The sequence below is a fragment of the Mchenga conophoros genome, linkage group LG1 (assembly GCF_057382185.1).
Source record: "Mchenga conophoros isolate Kocher_MC1m ecotype Shallow Benthic linkage group LG1, M_conophoros_male_GT1.1, whole genome shotgun sequence".
Taxonomy (NCBI): domain Eukaryota; kingdom Metazoa; phylum Chordata; class Actinopteri; order Cichliformes; family Cichlidae; genus Mchenga; species Mchenga conophoros.
The window spans coordinates 18,529,443-18,555,311 of NC_140526.1; the positions used below are offsets into that span (position 1 = coordinate 18,529,443).

The 25,869-nt window shown below is 39.0% G+C and overlaps 2 protein-coding genes across 2 annotated transcripts; both read right to left on the reverse strand.

Annotated features, from left to right (window-relative positions):
- Positions 1-1,324: 1,324 nt before the first annotated feature.
- tcf25 (TCF25 ribosome quality control complex subunit) lies at positions 1,325-21,265 on the reverse strand. The gene is made up of 18 exons (XM_085268565.1): positions 20,870-21,265; positions 19,335-19,481; positions 19,176-19,244; positions 18,927-19,051; positions 17,876-17,941; positions 17,298-17,380; positions 14,779-14,909; positions 14,343-14,442; positions 13,017-13,110; positions 12,767-12,859; positions 9,964-10,069; positions 9,707-9,866; positions 9,445-9,532; positions 9,160-9,318; positions 8,882-8,972; positions 8,030-8,109; positions 7,866-7,941; positions 1,325-2,053 (listed from the first exon to the last, which is right to left on the reverse strand). The coding sequence occupies exons 1-18, from the start codon at positions 21,248-21,250 to the stop codon at positions 1,886-1,888; spliced, it is 2,217 nt and encodes a 738-aa protein (XP_085124691.1). The 5' UTR covers positions 21,251-21,265; the 3' UTR covers positions 1,325-1,885.
- Positions 21,266-22,380: 1,115 nt separating this feature from the next.
- On the reverse strand, positions 22,381-25,863 carry cyba (cytochrome b-245, alpha polypeptide). Its single transcript, XM_085268587.1, has 6 exons — positions 25,689-25,863; positions 25,356-25,425; positions 23,823-23,897; positions 23,652-23,735; positions 23,441-23,522; positions 22,381-23,033 (listed from the first exon to the last, which is right to left on the reverse strand). The coding sequence occupies exons 1-6, from the start codon at positions 25,744-25,746 to the stop codon at positions 22,842-22,844; spliced, it is 561 nt and encodes a 186-aa protein (XP_085124713.1). The 5' UTR covers positions 25,747-25,863; the 3' UTR covers positions 22,381-22,841.
- Between the last annotated feature and the right edge of the window lie 6 nt (positions 25,864-25,869).

The window sequence follows — 25,869 nt, forward strand, 5'->3', positions numbered from 1 at the left end:
CTGGTTACGTTTAACCCACAGCACCAGTGGTAATACTGCAGTCCCATCAAGCAGCCTCTGAGCCGCTAATCTGAAAGCGCTTTCAATACAGCAGAATGATCACATGAAAAGTTTTCACAACAACACCCATAGCTCCAAGTGAATTAGGAACAATGACCTCATTTGACCATCTAGCACAGTCACCCACATCCTTGCGGCTCATTGGAACACAAAGTAAGCAGGTATGTTTCAAGCGTGTACAGCATCTCGCAATGATTTTGTCCTTTGACTGAGAGTAACAGACCTCAGGCTAGCTCGTCATTTGTGTTTGTATTGAAAAAAAAAATGTTTGAACAGTGACTGTAAAGCATAAATGGGGTGAATCGTCTCCCATGGATAACATGAAAGGACACTGAGAAGAAAGGGCAACAGTTGGAGAGTGTTAAAAAAAAATAATAAGCACAAGTTAAAAACGATAAATATCACTGATGATAACAGAAGCATAGTTACTGCTTCAGATTTAGTGTGCATGGAATGAGCATAATCAAGTGAGGCCATGAGAATCTGAGTGTACACAGAAAAGAGTTCATTTAATTACCAGTTTAAGAGATAAAAATGAAAACATCTGCCATAGCTGCGTTGTCAATAAGTGCAAGTAAACTGAAACTGAAATGTGAGAATCTGTGCCGAAGTCTGAGAGGTAATAAGAATATTAGAGAAAGAAAGCAGCAGAATTTAAACAAACCAAAAACAGTAGCCAAGATGATTAAGACAGTGAGTAGAAAATACCACGAAGACCAGAAAGACAAAACAAATCTAGTTTATCATGTTTAAGGATGCTTAAAATGATGTCAGGTGTGTACGTGGAAGACCTTTTCATGCTTTTTGCAACAGGTCACAACAGAAGTGTGTCATCAGGCCGAGCAGCATCTTGCTGAGGTTTGTGTGGTACTGTTTGTCATCAGAAATGACTCAGCTTGATTAAATTTATTACCAAGAGTCAAAACACTTTACATTTTTTCATGTGGCCCCCGTTATATTTTGGAACTTCTTAATTATTCAGCCGAAAAATCATAGAAGTCTCACAGTAAGATTATTATGGCTACAGAATCCCTGCAAAAATAAAAGAATTGCACATACGAATGCCTGGATGTGCATCAACTATAATTCAGTTCAAATTATAAATAAGACCTAAATGGATGGCATGACTAACTGCCTGAAAAGGCAGTTTCCTTTTTAGAAAAACAGAATTGATCAATTTAAAATGCTTTACTAGCTACGCATTAAAATATTCAAGTTTAAAAAAAAAAGTAATCATTTTAGCCTTCAAGAAAACTTCAAAGGATTTTTCAGTTTGTTTTTATTGGGAGTGATCAAATCAATGAGAATAAAAATTTTATGATTCTGTGTATATGTATTAAAGTGCAGATAAGCAGCAGTTTGCTTTAGAACTTGCACTCAGAATGAGACTACATGAATCTCACTCTAGCTTCGTAAAGCTTCCACTGCAGGTGTTTATGAGAGAAAATGAAAAACTCTCAGAAAGCCAGAAACCAGAGGAAGAAAAGCAGGACTTCTTATCCGTTAGTGCTGCTGAACTGACAATGCTTGGAAACTGATTATGGAACTAATAATTATAAATAATACACTTAACCTTGGCAACACGACAGGTCCAACTAACAATCTGCTTTCTGAGCTTGGAACAAAGTGTGCCAGGTTCACATCCATCTACATTACCCCAGTAGTATTTGTGTTTGTTTTTTAAAATCAGCCTAATATTCTGAAATTATGACAACAAAATAATATCCAGCTGTCCAACTTATTTTCCTTGTAATTATTAACATCGCTTTTTTTTTTCAGTTTTATTCCTCTTCATCCATCACTTAGTCCACCTCTATCTCCTCTTTCAGTCCCATTCATCATCATCTCTGTAGGGGTTGTCCTCTCTTGGTGGCTCCTGAAACCGGATATTTGCCAGCATGTCCCTCATTGCCACCATTAGGCGATTTACTTCCTGGTTCAGCTCCTGACCAGCTCGAGCCACTTCCATGTCATCTTCCTGCCTCGGTGGATCCTTGAGAATGAAGGAGAGATTATTCAGTCTACAAACTTCTAGTGAGGTTCTTATATAGTGCTTTTCTACTCTACCAGAGGACTCAAAGCCCTTTATACAAAGTACCTCAATCACGCCCATTCACTCAAGTGCTTTTTTCTATTCAAGTTCTTTCTATCTAACATTCAAACACATTCATACTCCAGTGGATGCATCAGGTTATCTTTCCCAAGGATATTTGGCTGGAACAGCCAGGAATTGAACCATCAACATCCCAATTAGTAGATGACCTGATCCATCTCCTGAGTTACCCAAAGTGCTCCGCTACAATGTCCTAATAATTTAACTTGTTCTCGGAAATGGTTAACCATTGCAAGACATTACTTTAACTGTACTGATGGTGTCCAAATAAATATACGGCATCTATGTTGGATATAGCAGAATAATCTAGGGTTCATGTTATCAAACACAACTGTAGGTTGTTTTCAGAAATGTAATTCTAATTTACGGCCACGTTGTTCTTTAAATATTAAACTCTTAACTATATTTCCTTTATCCATATTGTATCTCTTCCTCTCCATAAGTGGATAACAGAGTTGGAACTGTCCTGATGGAAACATGCCTCGGGCATATCCGTTAACAGTAAGCATGTACAGTTGACTGTGTGAGTGTTTGCCATATATTTACTGTATCTTAAAGTGGCAGAGATTGGTGTGTGCTGCATGCTGGCAGGAGCCTGTAAGACCAATGAAGACATTCATGCTCAGCAGGCCAGTCATTGGAAAACTGGACATAAACCAGACACATGTCATGCTCAGTGTAGCACGAGAGAAGTGCTTTAAGCCATGAAGTGGATGTGGTGTCTTTGCAATAATCACTTTCACACATTAGATAAATTAACAGTTAAAGGAATCTTTCAATTTAGTCTTATTTGCAGAAAACAACCAAACAAGGTCAAAATGGGTTCAGTATAGGTCCTGCTTTCCATGCATTCATATACCATTTTCACACAGAAAGCATGTTTGCAATTTTTTCCCTTCCTCTTAACGGCATATAAAGTAAAAAAAAAACAAAAAACAAAAAAAACAACTTTAAATGCAAGGGCTTTACTTAAAATCCACACTCTGATATATTTGCAGAGTAAAAGTACACCATTTAAACTGCCACATGTTATGAACTTGTTTACCAAAAAGCCTTTGAATGCCTCTTTTATGCAGAATCATACAAGCGAGTTTTTTTTTTATTATCAGCAGGTTTTGTGAAAAGCAGTACATTCTTTTTATATCGCTTGTGCCAAGTAGATGAAATCATCCTCTCTTCAGCACATTTTCCTTGTCAGAAACATCACAGAAACTGATGCTGTGAGAATGTATATTTACTGCTATATAAACCGCTCTTCATTTTTTATCCCTTCAACAACGGCATCTTGTAAAATTCTGCTAAGAAATCAGTGTTGGTCCATGTTAATTATGGCCAGCACAGATCAGTGAAAAGCTGTATTTTAGCAATGTTGTTTTAGCTGTCCGACTGCAATGATCAACGCTTGTAAAGCCTTTTCTAGTTAAAAGGTATTAAAGGTAAGATGCTAGGTTGAAATTCTGCAACACTGTGTAAAAAAAAAAAAAAAGGAGACCTAGAGAGTTACTGCAGGGAGAACGACAGTTGATACTTTTGCTGGTCTGAATGCAACTAGTAAAAAACAAAACAAAACATTGTTCCACGTCTCACTGTCTACCCCAGCATAAAAATGTATGGACTGTGTAATCTTTATACATTGGTTCTCTTTCACACAGTCTCTGAGCTGAAATGCAGATCATTCTGACAAAACAAGACGTAAGAAAATATCGAGACAAAAATCAGCCTCCCTGCTCATTCACCTCACTATTTGCTTACATCTTGTTTCTGAAGAATGGGCTGCTGACATCAATTAGAACGAAAGATAGTTAGTAAATCATGATGAAACTGAACAGTTTATGTAATGAAGCTTCCACGTTTTGACATTTAAATTAATCCAATTAACTAAACAACTTCCTATTAATCAAATATATCTTAAAAAAAATAAAAAAATAGATCCACATCCTCAAATTTCTCAAACATGGTTAACTAAAAATCTGTAATATCTGCATGAGCATTGTGAGCCACACTACACTATACAAACTACATAAACATAAACTCAGCGAGCTTTAAGCTGGTTTGTGTGAGACGGGATGAAAATGGTTTAGTCTTCACACATTAACAGATGAACAGAAGAACCCTGATTTTACAAATACGGGTGTCATTCAAGATGAACAAAATGTAAATTAATGAAGAAATCCAAGCACTGAACTTCCTTATTAGCAAAGAGAAAGCAGAGACATCGAGTCAACTTTGCACTTCATGAATTTCGTTTTCTTGAACTTGGAAATGGTCGACAGAATTAACTGTAATAAGGTCATATGCTTTCTTTGATATTTTTCAGTTTTGCTAGACCCCCCCTTTGTTTTACAAGAAAAATGTTCGCGCGCCCCCCCGCACGTGCACGCGCACATCCTCCAACCACACACACCCATATTTTGCTCAATTGCGGTTTATTTCACACCTCAAACATTTAGTAAGCAATTAAGCAAATACAAGTAATCTGCAATAAATTACAGGTAGTAAGAAAATAAACTAACTGGGTATTTTTGAAAACGCAGCTGTTTCGTCCACACGTAAACGGCGTTTGGAATCACCGAAAACTGAGATTTTTTTAAAACTCCTTTTTGGCGTTTACGTGTGGACGAGGAATACAGAGTTCGTCACGCAAAGTCAAAGGTATGTGCCCCTTTTCACGTCAGGCTGTGCGCCACGTTATTGTTTACATGAGATGAATTGCAGAATAGCAGATAGACAAAATACTGTTAATCTGACCATCTTCAGGTTTTACAGCTTATATATATACGCAGTTACTGTCCCTCTATTTAGAAAAGCAGAGGCATCACTGTAATTATTTTACTTGTAGTTGTTTTTTTTCCCTTTGTAATAATATTCAACATTGCAATCAAATCAAAAAATGCCTCTGTGCAAAATGGGTTTAAAAACAAACAACTATGGGATACTGTTTGTCCGTGATTTGAACCGGGGGACAAATTGTGGCAGGATCAGGCTGATATTATTTGTATCCCGCTGTAACTTTACTGTATAAAGAGCTAGAATCTCCAAAATGTCAGGAGTAGTGAGTCATTATAACAAGTGTTTGTGAACTAAAAATCAAAAATGTGGGATACTGTTTGTCCCTGATTTGAAGAGCCCAGCGCTGCTCCCGACAAAGGGAAAACCAATTAAGCAGGGGAGACCTACCTCAGCACTTGTGCAGGTGAAACCAAAGGGAAGATATTCTTCACCATATTTTCTAGTCTTTGGCTTAGAATGAAGTTGGTTTGGAAACATATTCAGCGATGCTTCATCTCCTGCTCTGCGTTTCTGTAGGCGCCCGTGCTAGCAGTGTCTAAGCCTTTTGTTTTTTTTCCCCCCTTTTCATACCGCGCCTCCTCTGCCATGGATCTGCGCCCCCCTTAGGGGGCGGGCCCCACACTTTGGGAAGGTCTGCCTTAGGGTGACCATGAGTCTTAAGAGGAAATCTTCCATCAGTCACGGATGTGTGTTAAAATGTTTTCCCAGATCGTTTACCAGCTCAGCCCTGCAGGGTGCTGCTATTAAATGGGTGTATCTGTGCGTGTCTGCTTTAATCATAAAACCAAACCAAACCGAAAAACCCCCCCAAAACACAACTTTACTTGAAATGCATCATTCAGGGTGTTGAGGGCGAACACTAAACTGGAGTTTGCTTTGGAGGAGGTATGACTGTCATCAGAACGTGTCAGACCCACGGACCGTTTAGGAAGGTGAAAGAGAGAGTCACTTTATTAAACTTTATTACGGAAGAATAAAAATCTTGATTTATTATGTGTCTAATTTTAATTTCTTTTGCATAATTACAAAGTACCTGCACAGAGTAGAGGTTAACAACATTTGCTCTTGTCAGGAGGTGAGAGCCAGACATTTTTTAAATTCTGTTATCTGACACCAAATTAATTTATCATAACTTTGAAAATAATTGTTTATTGTATTTCATTTTTAATCCCGATTTTTCAGTTCTTCAAGTCCCATCTCTCAGGCAAAAATATGGGCTCAAATTGTGGTCATAAATATTTTGTACTTCAGTTTTGTATGCGTAAAAAGAATTTGTGTGCGTAAAAAAGATTTTTATGTGTAAGGAGAATTTGTAAGTTGAAACTCTGCACTCAGGTTTCAACTTACAAGTATGGATTTTGACCCTATTTTTCTTCCTTTCAGCTGATTGGTCAATGTCATGTCAATCACAAATTTAACTATCCAATCAGAGAACAGATGGGTTTGGCTGTCGGAGGGGTGCTTTTTTTGAACTGCAGGTCCTTGAAGGATAAATGCCCTTTCATGTCTCTTATTGCCACACCATGAAAGAAAACATTGGTGTGTGTCCAAGTAAACCTTTTCTTACAGGTTGACGTGCTTACACAGGGACAAGCAGGGCGTTTTCAAAGGCGCTGTTGACCTCGGAGGAAAAGCAGTGTTGTGGAAATGACACACTCTTCACTAGTTGGGACAGTTACAAAGCTTTCCTTGTTATGAACGAGAGATACGTTTTTATTAAACATTTGAACTTAATACAACACAAACTCTCGTAGAGGAGATAAAGTCAGAGAGATACACGTTTTGAAACGACAAAGATCAGGTGCATCTAGTACACCTAGAGCGGCCGCTAAAAAACAATATACAAGCAGAGCTCAGCAGCCAGTGCAACAAATTCTGGATCCTTCGCTCTTAAGTTAGCGGTGAGCACAGAGCATGCCGTGTCCGATGTGAAACGGCCTTTATGCTGCATAGTGTGACTCATAGCAGTGGTCCTGGTTCAACACTGATTTTGTGTTAAAGTAATACTAAAGTAATAATGGTATTTCTGACCACTGGTATACCACAACTGTATCCTTTCAACAGCTACCAGGTAAACTCTCATTCAAAGCTTTGTAGCTCCTTTAGTGATGTTTTATGTAAACTCAACAGACATCGTTGCAAGAAATCAGAGAACCAAGGAGAACATAATTAAATCACTTTACAGCCCTCTGAGTTCACCAGTTCATAATGATTCATTCACTAACTGCGCTTATTTGTTTCTTTTAAACTTGTGTGAGTTTTGTGTCAGGGGCTTATAGCTTAGTCACATGGTGTTACCACATGCACACACTATGGGTTCTTTATTTGTATTTCATGGTATTCTAAGCCTATGCAGCTGTTTAGAGAAGCTATAGCAGTAGCGTATGCTCTTGAGAGTGAGGAGGGACATCTACAGTATAACTGAATGTCATCCATCCATCCTTTTCCACTGGCTAGTTTTCAAAATGTTCCCCCAACTTCATCGTCAATAGCTTCACGTCAGCATTTACCCCTCATTTCTGACACAACCAACATGCACAATCAATGCTATACCACTGCACACCTTAAAAATGAAAGTGCATCAGAAAATGAGATAATACAGACCTACAATCGATATATCTGTCTGTTGTTTTATTGTAAGATAGCTTAATTTAACAGTTTGCAAAGAAACTAGTTACTCTCTCTTCCTCCTGTTTTGCTATGTGCATGTGTCTGTGTGCTTGTGAAAAAGACTCTGCTGCATGTCTGTGTGGCAAACGCAGCACAAAACAGAGGGGAGGCAAAACTCAAGTTAAAAACAAATTGTTATGAGTGCATTTAAAAGCTTCCTGACAAGCGTTAATCAATATAAAATCTAAAATAGACATTGACCCTAGAAAAATACTGATGTTGACTGACTCACCTGAATGTTAAAGTTTGGCAGCAATGACCGGAAAAACAGTGAGAGTGTACTCTCATTGGATGCACCAACACGCGGCCTATATGCAGACCCAAAAATAAACAAGTCATGAAGTTAAAATGAAAATTGAGACAAAAAAAAAAAAAAGTATAAGGATCCACAATTACCTTTCTGGTCGTGTATATGATATCACTGAGTCGAGTGGAGGCAAAGGATCAAACCCCATCACAGGCTGAGTGGTCACCTCCTGGTGGTGAAACAAATCCCCCCAAAAATACATGAATATAGAACAGAAAAGCTAGTTATCAAATGCCTGTGTGCAAAATGATGGATGGATTTTAAGCAGTCTGGCCTCTTTCTTCAGTAATTTGAGAAAAAAAGAAACAAAAAAAACTTAAGTTGTCCACAAAGTCCACTGCTCAGAAATAAAACTTTTTTTTGAGCAGTGTAGTTTGTCTTTTTATAGTTTAAAATCTACAGGCGATGACCTGGGCGAGCTGGAGAACAGCAGACTTCTGTTAGAGTATGAAATACAGCTGTAATCATGTGATTTTGAAGAAACTACATTTGGTACAAACCTTTAAATTAAAATTTAGTTTGTAAAACAGCTATTGCTTCTCACAGGTCTTCTTTGCTCTAACTGCTTTCCACTAACCACACACCATAATCTGGTTCTGCCAGAGATTATGTTTTCTTTGCACTGTGACTGTGTGCTTGTTCACAGGGAATCATTTCCCCACAATGACACTGAGATCAATTATTCTGTGATTTACAGTTAGAGATTTGGAGAGTGAACTGAAGACACTGAGATGTGTCACTAGCAATGGTTGGAGTATGCTTTCTGCTATCAGGGTGGTGCCTCAGACTGTTCAGCACCCTAATCAAGATAACGTAACCAAGAACATTTGAGGAAAAAAACAAAAAAATAAAATACAAAACATTTACACTTCACTTGCAATTTGCTGTGTGCAGTTCTCAGAATAGAAGACGCTGAGGTGCAGATGGTGATTGTTTCTTACCAGAGGCAGAGTTGAGGTGGCTTCTTTGATCTCAGAGAGTAGGACATGGCGATGGATGTTCCTTGGTGCACTTTGGTACCTCTGCTTTCTCCTATTAGAAAGACATGAAGGGGAAGGTTTTGAGAGGCATGTACTTTTAATTAAAGGAATACTAAGTGCAGAGGTAAGACCCAGCCCACAGTTAATTTTGCCTCTCTTTGTCATCAACAAATGCCTCCAATGTTTAAAAAAAACAAAAGAACAAGGAGAAAAAAAAAAAAAAAAAAAAAAAAGCTGACTTGTTTTGGCAGTCCTCCACTACAGGGTCTTTGGCATCAACTCGTCGCAGCACTTCTTTCACCATCTCTTCCAGCCAAAGCATTACTGCAGCCTCCCTCCACAGAGTGCAAGTTCTCCCCACATACAGACCTGTCAGTTCAGCCAGAGCTGGCAGCTGCCTAAAGATGGAACAAGTGCAAAGAGCTTTAACATGAGGGTACAAAGATGGAAGAAAAAAATGTTTCAATTGTTTTTAAAATCCTGCATTGTGCAATAGTTTGGAAAATAAAGAGAGTATACGTTACCTTATCTGACTATTTGGACCAAAGAAGCTATGGGAGGTGACTGCGGCATCTGGCTGCACAGTACACAGATCCAGTAAAGGCATCAAGACTATAGTGGGGAGAAGGGAACACGTTAAAGGGCAGGGAATTACAAAGTTACACTTTTCAAAAGGTGAATGGTAACAGTCCTGGAAGTTATTAAAATTCTTTAGAGTATGCCTTAGAATATGAAGAGCTAAATAAAGGGCAACCATTTGATTCAGTTCATTGCTGAGGGTCTAACCTGCAGGGAACATGATGAGGGCAATCTGCAGCAGCTGGTCGGCTTTGTGCCTTTGTTTGTGACTTTCTTCAGGGTCCATATTTTCCTGCTGACTTAGATGAAAATGACAAAGGGCAGTGGAGAATGCAAAGTTTGGCAGCTGAGACAGATTTCTGTGCTCCTGAAAAGCAAAAACAAACAATTCCTGTCACAGACTGAAAATTTAACAGTGGCACACTAACTCCGGCACGCACACAGAACGTAAGTGCACACTTTACCTCCCAGTCCTGATATAACTGAAGGACGGATTGGTACTCTCTGGATCGAAGTGCCAAGAAATCAATGAGCAGCAGCATGCAAAGAGGGTCAGAGTCCGGGTCCAAACTAATTCAAATGGGGAAGAAAAAAAATGAATATAAAACAACCATGACAAAGATGTGTCTTAGACTAAGTACAAATAAAACTATCACACCACGATGATCTGGGCTGCTTACGGTGTTTCAGACATTACAGCCACTGTTGGTTATGGCATTTAGGGATATTTAGTAAAGACGGCATTAATGAAGAGGGTCGAAACCAGACAGCTCCAAAACACCACTGCTTTGCTGTTTGTTTCCTCAGTAAATTTTGACCCTCAGGCAGAAAACCAACTGAAGTAACCAGGAGGGAGGTATTAATCTATGCACACAAGTCTCTTTTTACAATAGCTTAAAATCAACCTAAGGGCAAAAAAATAAATTCTTTAACAACAACTGTGATTATAACGACAAATAAAGTTTGTGTGTTAAACATCATAGCAGATGAGATTATTACTTATCTTCTTTAATCATCTCATATAATGTATGTGTAGCTGAACGTGCTAAAGATTCTGTTAAAGCAAACAGTGACTTAATATCTGCCGGTGATAAAGGGCCAGTGCTTTTTATTACCACACTGCTGCTCTTCAGGCCGGAACATTAAATCAGGAAACCAGAATTTGATGAAAATCACAAAAAATATTGACAACTATATGAATAGTCTGCAAAGCTGAAGCTTATGGCAGCAGTGTCCCCACAGGAACACTTCGTGAAAAGCTTTTTGGTAAGTGATTTCTTAACATAAGAGATAATGATATAAACACATGGACTGTTTTTAAATTATGTCTCCATAAAAGTTTAATTCTATTATTTGTAAAAGACGGGTCATGATATTAGCCCGAATCTCAATACATGACTTGAATGAATGGTCTGAAACACATGTTCAGTTGTTTTTTTACCTTATAAATAATTCCGAGTCCATCTCGGATCGTTATCAGCAGACAGTCTCACCACATTAGTGCACATAAAAAAGGTGCCTCAACAAATTTGCCTGTTTAGTGTTTACTTTATAAAGAGAATAAAGGTTCCTCTTGTTTATCTAGAAAGTCATTTATGTAATACTTTTCATGTAATGGGACAGTGAAAGCGTCTTAATGTGCATCCTCTCTCTTTGAGTAGAAACAGATCGTGTTCTTTCATCGTTATTGCTCACATGTCCAATCAGCCCATTAATTCCTCAGCAATTAAGAAGGTAACTAGCAGCCAGGTGTTGCTAATCAAATGCAGCTGATTAACTGATCATCACGAGCACCTCGAGAAAAGCAGTTTTGACCGTTTAAACGTTTGGACCATTCAAGTGCGTTACAAAATGCCACGATCTTCCTAGGACTAGACGTCCCAGTAAATACACCCCAAGGTTAGACTGTGCAATGCTCAGGGAAACTGCAAAAAATATTAAATGTCAAAGCTAATGACAGTGAAAAGAAAGCCTGAACAAAGATGGTTTATTTGGAAGCGTTGTTAAGACAAGGCTTTTTCTCTCTGAAAAGAACATGCCAGTATGCCTTAGGTTTGCACAGTTGCATCTGAACAATGTTTCAAAAGTCTAGTGCAATGTCCTTTGGACAGATGAGACCAAAGTGGAGATGTTTGACTCGAATGCACAGCACCACATTTGGTGAAAACCAAATAGCATATGAGCACAAACATCTCATACCAACTGTAAAGCACAGCTGGAGGTGATGATTTAGGCTTAGTTTTGCAGTCACAGAATCTGGCCACCTTACAGTTACTGTGATGTTCAAAGTGAATAAGACCTCAGACACTGGACAACATCCATCTGGCAACCACTGGTTGCAAAGGAAATGTATTCCCTGACTGTTTTCCAAGTGGTTGCTGGCAGTTACCGGATGAAATCGGTAACAAAAGTTATTTAATCCTGCAGCAAAAACCTCTTAGCAACAGGTCACTAGCAGATTGACTTGATTGTCAGTAGTTTGCATGGAGCACACCGACTACTGCGTGGTGAGTGTTTGTACAGAAGTTGGCATCTTGCAAAGAACCTCTGCAAACCTCTCACAAATCAGTTGGACAAAACACATTTTTGCCCCGTGAGCAGTGGTTGTACCATGTCCAATATGACCATGTGTACCGTGTGATTGAGAGTTCTCAATCACTGTGTTTATGATGTCACAAAAAACCTCTACAGAAAAGTATTTTAGAGTCAAATGTGAGGCCATCTGTTTGAAAATTTAAGTGTGACTGAAATGTGGTCATCCACAACAGGACAATCATCCCATACCCAGCAGCAAATCTATAACTAAATGCTGAAAAGAAAAGAATCAACATGTTGAGATGGCCCAGCCGGACCTCACCCAGACTTGAAATGCTATAGCGGGTCTTTAAGAGAGGTGTGCATAAATAATTCCTCACAAATATCACTGAACTAAAGCAATTTTATACAGACAAGAGGCCAAAATGTGAAAGGCGATAAAGTCACAGAAAACATGCAACTAAACAAAGTCATAGAATCATTGGGTGCACTCGGTTTTTCACAAGAGTCCATAATGTTATGGAAAGGTCAAAGACTTTTCACAGCACTGTAAATTAGCTGTTAAAAAAAAAAATCTGGAACATAATGTTTTATACATCAGTTAAAGTTTGTTTGAAGGGGGAAGAGTCTGAATGGGGAAGAGTGAGGATTTATTATTATTGCTATCATAAATGCCTCATATCTAATTATGTAGCTTATCCTTTCCCACGTTTTAAGCTTTTCTTTTTATACCTCAGGATAAGTTTGCAGTACTCCAAAGCTGTCCTTGGGCATCCTCTCTTCTCCAGGAACATCATGTGCTTATACAGAGCCAGATAAAATGCTCTGCAAACAGGGGAGATTGAATTACTGAATTGCTGAGTTCAATCACTTCATAAATATATAATTTAAGTTGAAAACTATACTGTAGAGTCTACAAGATGTTTAACAAAAGTACAATGTGTAACAACATTTTTAAAAAGTACAAAAGGGAACAACCAACCTGTTTTCTGGTCTCAGATAATCCAGTCTGCTGGTGCCTGACGTCAGACTGAATAAAGGATGAAAAGCACACTCAAAGCTATACAAAGCTCGCTCTGGAAAAAACAAAAATACATGTTTTACTTAGGAAATGACTATTAATAAGTATACAAGGCTGCATCATTCCACCTTTAAAGTTTTGGTACACGAACATGTACCAGCAGTGAAAACAACGTCTCTTACGCCTTCAGCTTGCATTTGGCTGGCGCCGTGTTACTACATAAATCAGACAAATTATCCCTGCAGAGGACAAAGTATCCCTGTGGTCTTCTACACAAACTATTTCAGAGACATAAATAGGATGGCGCCTGTGAAATTAAACCCATCATTGTCCTTTGCATGAATTTTGACTTGTTAACAGTGGCTAGTTTGTTTACTCACAGTATATCAAGGAACTACCTAACCTCTGAAATAACTACAAATATAAATCAATGTGGAGAAAGACAGTTTAGAAATGAGGTAAAATGCATTTTTACTTGAAATTATTACAAAGACAAAACATCAGATATTGGAAGTGAATACATTTAGTTGATTAGAACAGACAAAAAACAGGGAAAAAAAGTCAACTTAATACCAGCAACACGGTTTAAAAAAAAAAAAAAAGAAAATGACAAAACCTCAATTGGCACCATGTTACATCATCATCACCTATAGTTTAGAAAGCCCAGCATTTTTGCTTTAAATGGTTTTAATTGATCGAGAGTTCAGATTTTTTTTTTTCCATTTTACAAATGATGATAAAATACATTTTTTAAATTGTAATTATACTGAAAGAAATGGAACATTAAAAGCTTGAATTCTAAAGGTATTCATATACCAAAACAAATTAAGTAATCAGTTAATACTGAAAAAAAGTACAGTATATGCTCGGTCCTCTTAGTGATGATGAACAACAGACATGCACTTAAGCTTGTCTTAAGGCAGAATAATGCCTTAAGACAAGCTGCATTTCATGTCTGTACCAAAACCTCGTGTCTACAGCAAGAACAGAAAGAGTTTGTGTATTAAGTCACTGAGATCAGAACGCCAGAGTGGGTGCAGGTCAAACAAGTGAATGAAGCACAACCCAGTTAAGATTCAAAATTTCATTACAGTCTAAAGATATCTGAATAAATCACCATCGTACTTGCAGATCATTAGTTTGCCTTGAAGCTAGATGCGTCATTTGCTCTTAACAGATTGTGGTTGAACAGAGTGGATCCCCAGCTATCATCATTTAAAAAAAAAACAAAAAAAAAAAAACAAAAAACAAAGTATTTCATGACACAGAGCATCCAATGATCCTCACCAATAAGGTCCCTAGCCATCTCCTGGTCTTCTTGTATGCGACAGACATCAGAAAGTTGCAGCAAGGAATCGATGTGGTAGGGGTTAAGCTGAAGCAGGGCCTGGATCAGAAAGGACACACGCACGCACGCACGCGCACACACACACACACACACACACACACACACACACACACACACACACACACACACACACACACACACACACACACACACCTACCTTATTGGCGTCTTTAGTCTTCTTGTTTTCCACACTCAAATCCATCATGAACCTAGTTTATCTTTACATTGCATTTGCTTCACGTTATTCATTAAATGATTAAAATATTTGGAGTTTTTCAGTGTAGATTTAAATGTTTTAAAGTAAAAATTAGTTGCCAACATTTAGGTTGACACAGTCGTCGGTGTCTACACACACAACTGAAGAATTTCATTTACCACAATGTTGTTGGGGTCCATGGACTCCACGGCATCCAGGAACTTGAACTGCACTTGTTGGTATTCCCGACTGTGCTCAAACGTGAAGTAATGAACGCCGTCCTTTGTCTCCAGTAAGGTCATTGAGATTCCTGCGGAGAGGTCAGGCAGGAAGGAACAAAGCATCACGTAAAGAAAAGCACAACTCATGTTACATTTAAAGTCACTCTGATAAACAACTGATAAATATTGAAAAAAATGTTTTTAATATATTAAAAAAGATTTTTACGTTAGATGAGAAAAATGTGATTCAAACAAAGTGTAAGAATCGAAATTGAACAATTAAATAACCCATCAACGATAACTTTCAATATGTTCACAATGAGGTGGTCTTACGATGGGAGTATCAAATAACATTCACTACATGTTACACCTAAATATCTATTATAACTAGCACAGTTTAGAACTTTTACCCTAAATGTAATTCCTTCAAACTACAAGATAAAGTAGCATGAAAAGGTCTTAACACCATTATGTGCCTGTCAGCTTGAATTATGTATAGTTAAAAGAGAATAGATCAGGAGCTTTTGATTGATATAAATTGCTGTAGAAACTAATTTATCACAGCTATGTGTGCTTTTGTGTGTCTTCTGCTTTTGCTGTGTCATATAAGAGCTTAACAGGCAAAACTGTCCTCATCCTGGGACAACTGAAAAACACATGTGCACCAATCTAACTAAACATTTATTTACACAGAAAGCTGCCTATACACTGAGTGTCATCTGCTGGACCAGACGGAGTGAGTCCCCTTGTCCTCAAGGCCTGTGCCCCCCAGCTGTGTGGAGTCTTTCATAAACTGTTTATGCTGAGTCTGAGTCTGCAGAGGGTCCCGGTGATGTGGAAGACATCATGCCTCGTCCCTGTACCAAAGACGCCTCGTCCCAGTGGCCCCCAGGATTACAGGCCCGTGGCACTGACCTCCCACATCATGAAGACCCTGGAAAGGCTCATCCTGGACCAGCTGCGACCCATAGTAAGACCACATCTGGATCCCCTTCAGTTCGCTTATCAGCCTCGTCTTGGAACAGAGGACGCCATCATCTACCTGCTCAATCGTGTCTACACCCATCTGGACCAGCCGGCGAGCACTGTGAGGGTCATGTTTTTTGACTTTTCCAGTGCTTTCAACACCATCAGGCCGACCCTCCTGGGTGATAAGTTAGCAGCGATGCAGGTGGATGCTTCTCTGGTGTCCTGGATTGTTGATTACCTGACAGGAAGACCACAATATGTACGTCTCCCACAGTGTGTGTCTGACAAGGTGATTAGCAACACAGAGACTGTCCTCTCCCCCTTCCTCTTCACCCTCTACACCACAGACTTCAGCCACTGCACAGAGACCTGCCATCTTCAGAAGTTTTCTGATGACTCTGCGGTGGTTGGATGCATCAGCAGGGATGATGAGACAGAGTACCGGGCTGTGGTCGACTCCTTTGTCACGTGGTGTGAGCAGAATCATCTGCAGCTCAACGTGGCAAAGACCAAGGAACTGATCGTGGACTTCAGGAAGACCAGGAAACACTTGACCCCTGTTTCAATCCAGGGGGTCAGTGTTGACATTGTGGAGGACTATAAATACCTTGGAGTACACATTGACAATAAACTGGACTGGGCTAAAAACACCACAGCACTTTACAGGAAGGGCCAGAGTCGTCTCTATTTTTTGAGGCGACTGAGGTCCTTCAACATCTGCCAGAAAATGCTGAGGATTTTCTATGAGTCTGTGGTGGCCAGTGCGATCCTCTATGCTGTTGCATGCTGGGGGAGCAGGCTGAGGGTCGCAGATGCCAACAGACTTAATAAACTGATCCGTAAGGCCAGCAATGTTGTGGGGATGGAGCTGGACTCCCTCAAGGTGGTGTCGGAGAGGCGGATGCTGTCCAAGATAAAGACAATGTTGGATAACACCTCCCACCCACTCCATGACATGTTGGTCAGTCACAGGAGCACGTTCAGTGAGAGACTGAGATTACCGAAAAGCACCACTGAACGACACAGGAAATCATTCCTGCCTGTGGCCATCTCCCTGTACAACGCATCCACTTAACACACTGTTTGCTGCTACAACTACACATGTTTCTTTTCCAAATATTTATTTATAAGTGACTTATGTATGTATGTATGTATATATATGTATATATTGTACTATTCTTAGTTAGCGTATTGTCTGTCTTGTCTTAATGTTGGTTTAAAATGGAGCACTGTAACAAAAAATAATTTCCCCCAGGGATCAATAAAGTATTCTGATTCTGATTCTGATTCTGATTCATCAGTAGTGTTCTTGTGGGTGTTTTGGCATTTGAATCGTATCCCAAAATAACCATTAGGTAATCACGAAACTTTTCATGTTTTAGTTTCAAACAGCAGCATGCGACACACAAAGTCAACCTTTGATCAGCATCATTAAAAGTATTACTGAAATTATCAGCAAATCACGCCACATAAAATTCCTTATGATTAATTAATATATAAAAGTATACCTGGGCGGCTGAAGCGAGGCCAGCTGTCCTTTGGACTGGTCATCCAAGTGCTACGGTGAAACTGTCTGTTTCTCTGTCGAGGCCTAACAAAAAAAAGTGCAAGATTATATTTTAAACTATCCATCCATCCATTCACTTCCGCTTATACTTTTCAGGGTCGCGGGGGGCGCTGGAGCCTATCCCAGCTGTCATAGGGCGAGAGGCGGGGTACACCCTGGACAGGTCGCCAGTCTGTCGCAAGGCTAACACACAGGGACAAACAACCATTCGCACTCACATTCATACCTAGTGACAATTTGGGTTATCCAATTAACCTATCCCCACAAGCTGCATGTCTTTGGACGGTGGGAGGAAGCCGGAGTACCCGGAGGGAACCCACGCAGACACGGGGAGAACATGCAAACTCCACACAGAAAGACCCCGGCCTGATGGTGGAATTGAACTCAGGACCTTCTTGCTGTGCTGCCCACAGCAGCACAAACTATAGATGATATAATTCATTTACTTGTTTAAAAAAGTGGCACTGACTACTTTAAAAAAAAAAAAAAAGAAAAAGAAAAAAAAGGTTTTGCTATTACCTTTGATCCCCTAGAACAGCTCGAGCCCCAAAATATCTCTTCAGCTCCGTCTCAGAGTTGAGATTCCTGAGTTACCACAGAAATTCAAAATGAAAATGAAATTCACTTTGAACTGGTAGAAGAAATGCATTCCAGTTAAATCCAAGTTCAATTTCAAAACAATATCATACAGCAGACAATTTCACTGAGGACCATGAGAAACACACCATATAAGTGTTGAGATTAAGAAGTGGTCGTACCAGAAGCACACCCGATTTCAAAGCTGACTTTATATCAGTCAGAGTACAGAACCAAAATAAAACCAGGTCATCAGTGTAATTGTTTACTGCTTTGGGCACAGACGAGTTTCACACGATTAACTGTATTTTTGCGAGTTGAAAGCAGCAAATAAGGTTCTCACAAAAGCCACAGGAAAAATACAGTTGAGTGGAAATGTCTCAGTGGCTGTTAATCACCTTAATATTATAATTTGACAGTGCAGAATTTGCACATTTATTTGGAACCACCCAGCTGACTTACTGGTACAAAAAAGTGTTTGTTCTGTAACAGTCTTTTAATGCAGAAAGGAACAAATGATGCTTTGCCACCAACACTGGTGATTTGTCTTGTGCAACATTTTCTAAACCATTTTAACTTTTTGCACTTTGGTATTAATAAACTGTTGTACAATCCGAACGACTAATGGCCTTATTGTGTTTTGTTTTTCTTCTGTGAGCCAAGCGCCACCACATGGCAGCATTTCAGAATCACAGAAATTATGTTTGAGGCTAAAAACTAAACAAACCAACCTAAAACTAACTAAATCAAGGAATTTCAGCTGTCCACTGTTTAAAAAAAAATCCTAAAGCTATAAAATGAATGAATTTTTTGTTATTATTTTCTAACTAATGCAGTATGCTAAAAAAACTGATTTTTGTGTACAAATATATATAGAAAGATAAATGCTTCTGCCACCATGCTGGTCAGGTTTGGTTAATGAAAAATGATCCTAATGTGTGTTATTAGGATCATTTTGTGCCATTTTTGATGTCTTGATCAAACATGTCCTCACCTGTGCTCCACATGTAGCACAGGTCTTCTGTCTGACACTCCAGAATCGTCATTTTGCAAACTCAGACCGTTAGACTGCTCCAAGTTTTCCAGCAATAAATCAATGTTATCATCTGCTGCAGCCTCCTGAATGTAAAGCACATACACACAGTCAGTTCAAAAAGAGGGGATCAAGTTATGCATACTGTGAGTTTAGCTTCTGATTCTGAAGCATTAATTAAATAAATAGTGTATATAGTAAATATGTTACCTGTCCATCTTCTGATGTCACTTTTGTCTTTTTCTTCTTCTTCTTCTTTTTAACTCTGTCTCCAGGGGGCTGTTAAAGAGAAGATGCACAATAAGATCAGATTTCCACGGACCTAGAAGACTGCAGAAGTGCATCACTGTTGCTTTGTTTTCATTTTACCTTGGCTGACTCTTCCTCGTGCTTTTGATCCAGTTTATCGGTGTCTCTATTGTCATTCTTTGCTGGGTCGCTTGTTTTGTTTCTGTTTGGTTTCTCTGCCTCTTCATCAGCTGAAATTTTTTCTCCTTCGATGTCTGTACTACCGATCTGGTAAAAATAGGACATTGGCACTGAAAGCATCCCGTCACAACACGGCACAGCTACAACTCCAACACAAAACAATACCTAATACACGAAAGTCTGTGTTCATGATGAGAAGGTATATTAAGATGACATTTTAACCACAGCTTGTGGGTGAATTGTGACTTAAATTGTGGGAGGAGTTCATATTTTTAGTTCTATTCTGATCAATGGAGAATTTAAATAAACTGATCTATGTAAACAGTATTGATATGAAATGAGCTGAAAATTAAAAACAAACAAACAAAAGAAACCCTTTAATGCTGGTGACACTGTGACAGAAATATTTTTCCTTCATGGCCTTAAGTTAAGACAAGTTATTGTCCTATGAAAAAGTAATTAGCCCTAAATTTAATAACTGGTTGTGCCACCCATGGCAGCAAGAACCGCAAAGTGGGAATGAGTCTTTCACATTGCCATGGAATAATTCTTCAACTGTGGTTATAATTCACAGGGTTTTCAAGCATTACTGGCCTATTTAAGGTCATGCCAAAGCATCTCAGACTGAGGCAAGTGATGCCCGCAGTTCTTTAGATGATGTTCTGGGCTCTTTTGTGGCCTCCTGGATGAGTTACAGATGGAGTGATTTTTGTAGGCCAGCCACTCCAAGTTCACCACTGTGGCAGGTTTTCTTAACCTATGAATAATGACACTCACTGTGGCCTTAAGAGGGCTTGGTAACACCTTTCCACCTTTGTTTCTCATCTGTTCTTTAGTTTCTTTAGATGGTAGCACACTGTATTGAGTTTTGAGATCTTTTAACCTACCTACTACACTTTGTCTGACAGGTTCAGTTTCATCTAAGTGATTTATTGATTCAACAGGTCTGGCAGTAATCAAGCCTGGTTGTCAAGTAAAATTAAACCAAAGTTTCCAAAAACATGTTAGTGTGACAAATAGGGGGGGAATCAGGAAGGGATCAGATACTTTTTCACAGCACTGTAGGTTTCAGTTAGTTATATTAAACACGGTCTCACAATAAGTAGAAGTAAGTACAAAAGGCAGCGCCTGTACGACTCCCAACCCACTAGGATTATGTTCGTGTTGATGAGGAATCACACCGACAGCTGTCGATTGTCGGTCCATGTGCAATCAGCCGTACAGGGCATTTTAAAGGTAAGTTTTAAAAGAATAGTGACGCGCTGAAAACAAATACCAGACCTTTTCTGGCGGTGTTCGTTCTGATGGTATAGACAGAGCCTACATTTGGACGATTTTCTAAAGCGACAGCCAGCTGGGCATCATGTCATACGGCTAGTCCAGAGAGAGCTAGCCGTAAACAGCTGCCATTAAGACACTAACTTTATGCTAACTTCATGATAAGCATGAGTTGGTGGGTTACACCGTCACCTTACCAACTCGTAAATGTTGCTGAAATTTTTCTGAGCCTTGCTTTTCTTTGCCTTTCGGCCGTCACTTTTCTTGTTGGAAGGAGAAACGTTAGCCGTGTCCAACTGCTCCTCTTCAGCCTCAGCCTGCTCCTCCGAGGTGTCACCTAAAGTTAGATCCCCCAAGTCTAACGCCTCCTGGCCTCGCTGTTTCCCTTTAAGCCTTCGAAGAGCCCGGGTAGACATTCTCTGATGCTCATGAGGTACATACACTTGAATATTAACGACTAAAACTGTTGTTTTGCTAGCAGACAGACACAGCAGACTAATAAACTGAGGACGAATTCCATTGGGTTCCTTTTCTTCTTCATCGAAATGTTTCTGCGCTTCTCCGTGTGTTACTGCCATCCATAGGATAGATGAGGAATTGCAACAATAAATATAAAACTGTCACTACGCAAAGTACGTAAGAACAGGAACAGGCACGCAATAAATTGTCAAACTAGCAAGACAGAGGATGGGAGAGCAAGATATGTCTACTAGGGAATACACAACCCAAGCCATTAAAAGCCATGCAATTTAAATAACTTGCGCAATTAATGACGCTAGATTTATCGATAAATTATCAGAACTTGTAAAATGTGTTTATATGACCTACATCTGAATTTCATACGAGTTGAACTTATTTTGACATTTGTTAAGTTATGTGTTTCTATAGATTTTCCACACTTATTTCATTATTTAAAGAAAAATCATGAGCATTACAATTAAGATCAGTTGTTTTATAATTTCTTTTGAATGATTTGAAAAATAACAAATGAATCAACGAAACTGATTTCATAACTAGTCTTACTTTGCCTTTGGATCAACATCTAATGCAGCACAACTTCGTTTGTAGTTCTCTCGTTGAACAGGAGGTGGCAGAATTAACCTACTTTATAAACAAGACAAACAACTTTTCTAGCAGCATAAAGAACCCGTGAAAATACGCCGATTTAAGGACATTAAATTGAATATGAATCATATTGTCTTGATGATTATTTTAAAAATACAACATATACATTAAAAATGCTTTTAAATAGATCAAACACTGTACATTAGTGCTAGGCCCCAAACTAAAATGAAGAACAACTGTACCCATGGATTATCATCTGACAGTATGCATTATTCATAAGTAGATGCCTATTTATAGGGATAGCCAGCTGCCTGACAGGTCAGCTGTGACACACACACACACACACAAAAACATGAGGGGTAACAAAAGATATAATACAATACATAAACATGCAGAACTTGTCTGACAACCAGCACCTAAACCAAATGAATGATCCTAAGATTTTTTTCCCTTTGTAAGCCAACAATTGATGGCAATATGACAAAAATGCAGAAGAAGAAAGAAACAGCTGAGACAAGAAAGGGAAATTCTGACATATTGAAATTGTGTACATTTGCAAAATGGGGAAGTTGCATTGCTTAAAATAATTTACCACAGAAACCTTGTAGAATAGAGATTTAAAGAATACGCCTACAACACATAATGAGTCAAAGGATAAAATGAGTTTATTTACAACACAGTGAAAATGCTAGCAAAAAGTTTAATAAATGGCTTAATGTCAGCCAGATACAGTCAAAAACAGCTGTTAAACAGCATTGGGATGAGCTGCTTTTTAAGAAATACGTAAAGGGTTAAAACACAGTGTAATTATTTTGGATGCAGAACAACTTAAAACAAATTGACAATATTTGTTAGCGGATGACACTTAGCAGCTACAGTGTTTACATTTATATTCTGTTGTCTGATTTTTCTTTCTTCATTGAACAAATTATTTCCTTCATTTTCTCCTCCCATTTTTCTTAGTTGAGTTGAGTTAAGGAGGTGTGTGTCTAACTTGTTGCCCGGTCAACAGAAACACTAAACTTCAGAAAAACGTTGTTCATCCAGAGTTACACAATCCAGTAAACTCCAACTGTAACTGGTTATGGACTGAAGCTATACTGCTTATTCATCATCAGTAACAGACATGGGGTTGTCATAGGCTGATTTTTCAAGGTCGCCTGCTTGTTTCCTGCGCATCTCTGGAGGAGGTCTTGGTGGTGGATTCTGAGGAGGATTCTTGATGCTCTGTGCAACTGGTTTTCGGGTCTCCTTCCGTGGAAGAATGGGCTCCCAATGCTCACCTCGTATAGCGGCCTACAAAGCAAGAAGATGACAAATCAACAATGACTGGCTTGTGGATGATTAAGTTAAGCATGACTGAACGTTACTGTTCAAGTCTGAAAATTAGGAAGATTATTATTACTGGTCCTTTTCTTTGACACTCACAGTAGTTTAGAAAATATAAAAATAAACAGTGCAACCTCGAAAGCTTCCACAGAGATCCACAGAGGTGTTGAGGAATTCAGTCACACCCCTAACTGTTCAGATTTCATAACTACATCTTTCAACAGAGGTGCCAGTAACGAAACAACCTCTTCCTTGTTGCTATTTCCTTGTTTCCACTAACTGGCCAGTTCCTGCTTCAGTTAACAACTTTATCAAAAAGTTATTTAACTTGCTGGACAAAAGAAAAATAAATGCGTTAAAAGCTGCAAACTTACTGCAAGGTAGATGAGGCTGGCAATGCCAAGGCAGACACATCCGAGAACAGTGGCAAGCATAAAACCTCCAGGTACACAGATGCTGAGGGAAAAAAACAAAAACAAAGGAATTTGATGACAAAAGACAAAATAAACCAAGTCATAATTCTTGACTAATCGACAGTGATAGAAAGCTGTTTGGCAAAGATAGCAGCTGAGATAAGGAACTCACGCAGCATGTAAGAATGCCCTGACATAGTAGTTCCTGGTCAGTGGTCCAAAGGCTTTTACGCACACAGTGAAGCAGAACTGGCCTCTGAGAGAAATTAAGACACAACCATGAGCAACTTAGAACTTGTCCATTAAAGTCCATCACACATCCAAATGAATAGTGTTTGCTTACGTTCTCTCCACACTCGTGCCCTTGGCCCTCTTGCTTCTGGGATACTCAAGTAGACACACAAACACCCCAGCAGCACTAGTTATCTGTCAAGGTGTTTTCTTTAAAATAATGTTCTTTATTTACATGCAAAGTGTCACACAGACATAAAAACAGAAACAATATATCATCATCAGTAAACACAGTGCACTAAGTCAACAGGACCAAAAGAAGTCAGATAAGAATGCTCACTGAGATAAGTCTGAGAAGTGAAATTGAGATAAACACTGGTGACGCTGAGCGGTTCAGCAGGCAAAGACAATAATGAATGAGAGCATTGTTTCTAATACAAAAGAGAATATGTCCATTATTTCATAAGAATAGCTACTGGGGGGAAAAGAAAGTACTTTCCCATGTTGTATTTTTGCCATTAATGAATAAAAAGAAATAATGTTCTTGCATGTCAGTGTGAACATTGTTAAGCACAGCATCGGTTAAATCCATAATACTAGAACATTTGGTCAGGTTTGATGTTAACTTGCTGCATAATTGTGCTTAACATACTGTGTGATGCATCATATACATTTGACAGTTATTGTATTAATAACACTCATTCAACTGCTTGTCAATAAAAACACCAATTCAGTCACTAATGAGGCCGGAACAAAATGCCTTTTGACATATATTAATAACTTTAAATAAGCCTTAGAGAGAAAGAAAATTCACCCACTGAGCTGCGAAAACACTTCCTGATGGAAAAGATAGGAGAGGAAAGGCTGCACTGATTGAGCAACAATGCAATAGAAACTAAAATGACATGTTGTGCAGAGAAGGATCTCTGAGCACAAAATCTGTCAAAGAAAAAGCAAATGGTCGTCAGCAGCTTTAGACCACACGGGCTTCAATTTGTGCAGCTAAGAAAAGTAAACAGAGCACACAGTGGGCCCATGAGTGGACATGCATGGCTGGAAAAAACATATTGCCTGGTTGATTGGCGATGACTCTCTTTCTGCAGCATTTAGATGGTGGGGTCAAAATTTGGCACATCATTTAACGAATCGTTACTGTTTTAGTATAATTTGAATGTAACAGCAGAGTATTGTTGATGAGCATATGTGTCCCTGCATGGCTACAGTGTAATTGCTCATTTCACTTGGGCAGTGCACTACGCAGTCTCAGACTGGTTTCTTGAACTTAAAATGGCCTCCACAATCACCACACCTCAATCCAACAGAGCCTGTTTAAGATGTAGTGGAGGACAGATGAATCACATCATCTGTTCTATCACGTCAATACAGACCAGAAAGCTAAAGGCTCTAGTATTAGCTGTGTAGCCTATAATGTATTTACTTGTTATAAGTATGTCAGCTTCCTGTATGCAAACTGTAGCCTGAATACATACTTTATATCAGTTCTAATCGAGATTTTTGTGACGTAAATAACATCTGTACTTTATTTTAAGTTATTTAGCATATTATTATTTCTACAACACAGAAAAAGCTTAATAAGCCAAAAATCCAGACACAATTAAAAAATACAACTGAAAATAAAGGATACACTGCATAAGCAGCAAACTGCCACCCTCTGAACTGTCCAGCAACGCCTACGATTCCTCCTGTGAGGAGAACTGAAAGAAGAAAACAGGAAGATAAGATTAAAATTATACACTCCAGCAGACTGCACAAACAAAGAGATGGTAAACTGTGCTTTATTATGTTGTCAGAAACACTCTGTAAATGAGCTAGACAAGAGGCTAAAAGTATAATTCCCTTTGAAAATATTCTGTTTGAATTAAACCGCTCATGTAACCGAATAAGACAAGAAACACGCTAAATACCGCCCCCCCCCCCCCCTCCTTTCCCTCCATAATAATAAAGTTTTCATACTCACTTAGACCCGACGCCAAAGCCTGCTCATTAGCCCACATCGCCCACTCAATCTTCCCCATTATGTTAACCTAACAGCACCTCTGCAACCTCCTGGAGCTCCTCCGGCGTGGATTACCGACGGTGATAATAGTTTCTACAAGGAAGAAAATGTATTTACGAGATTTGAGGGGTGCAGGAGGGCA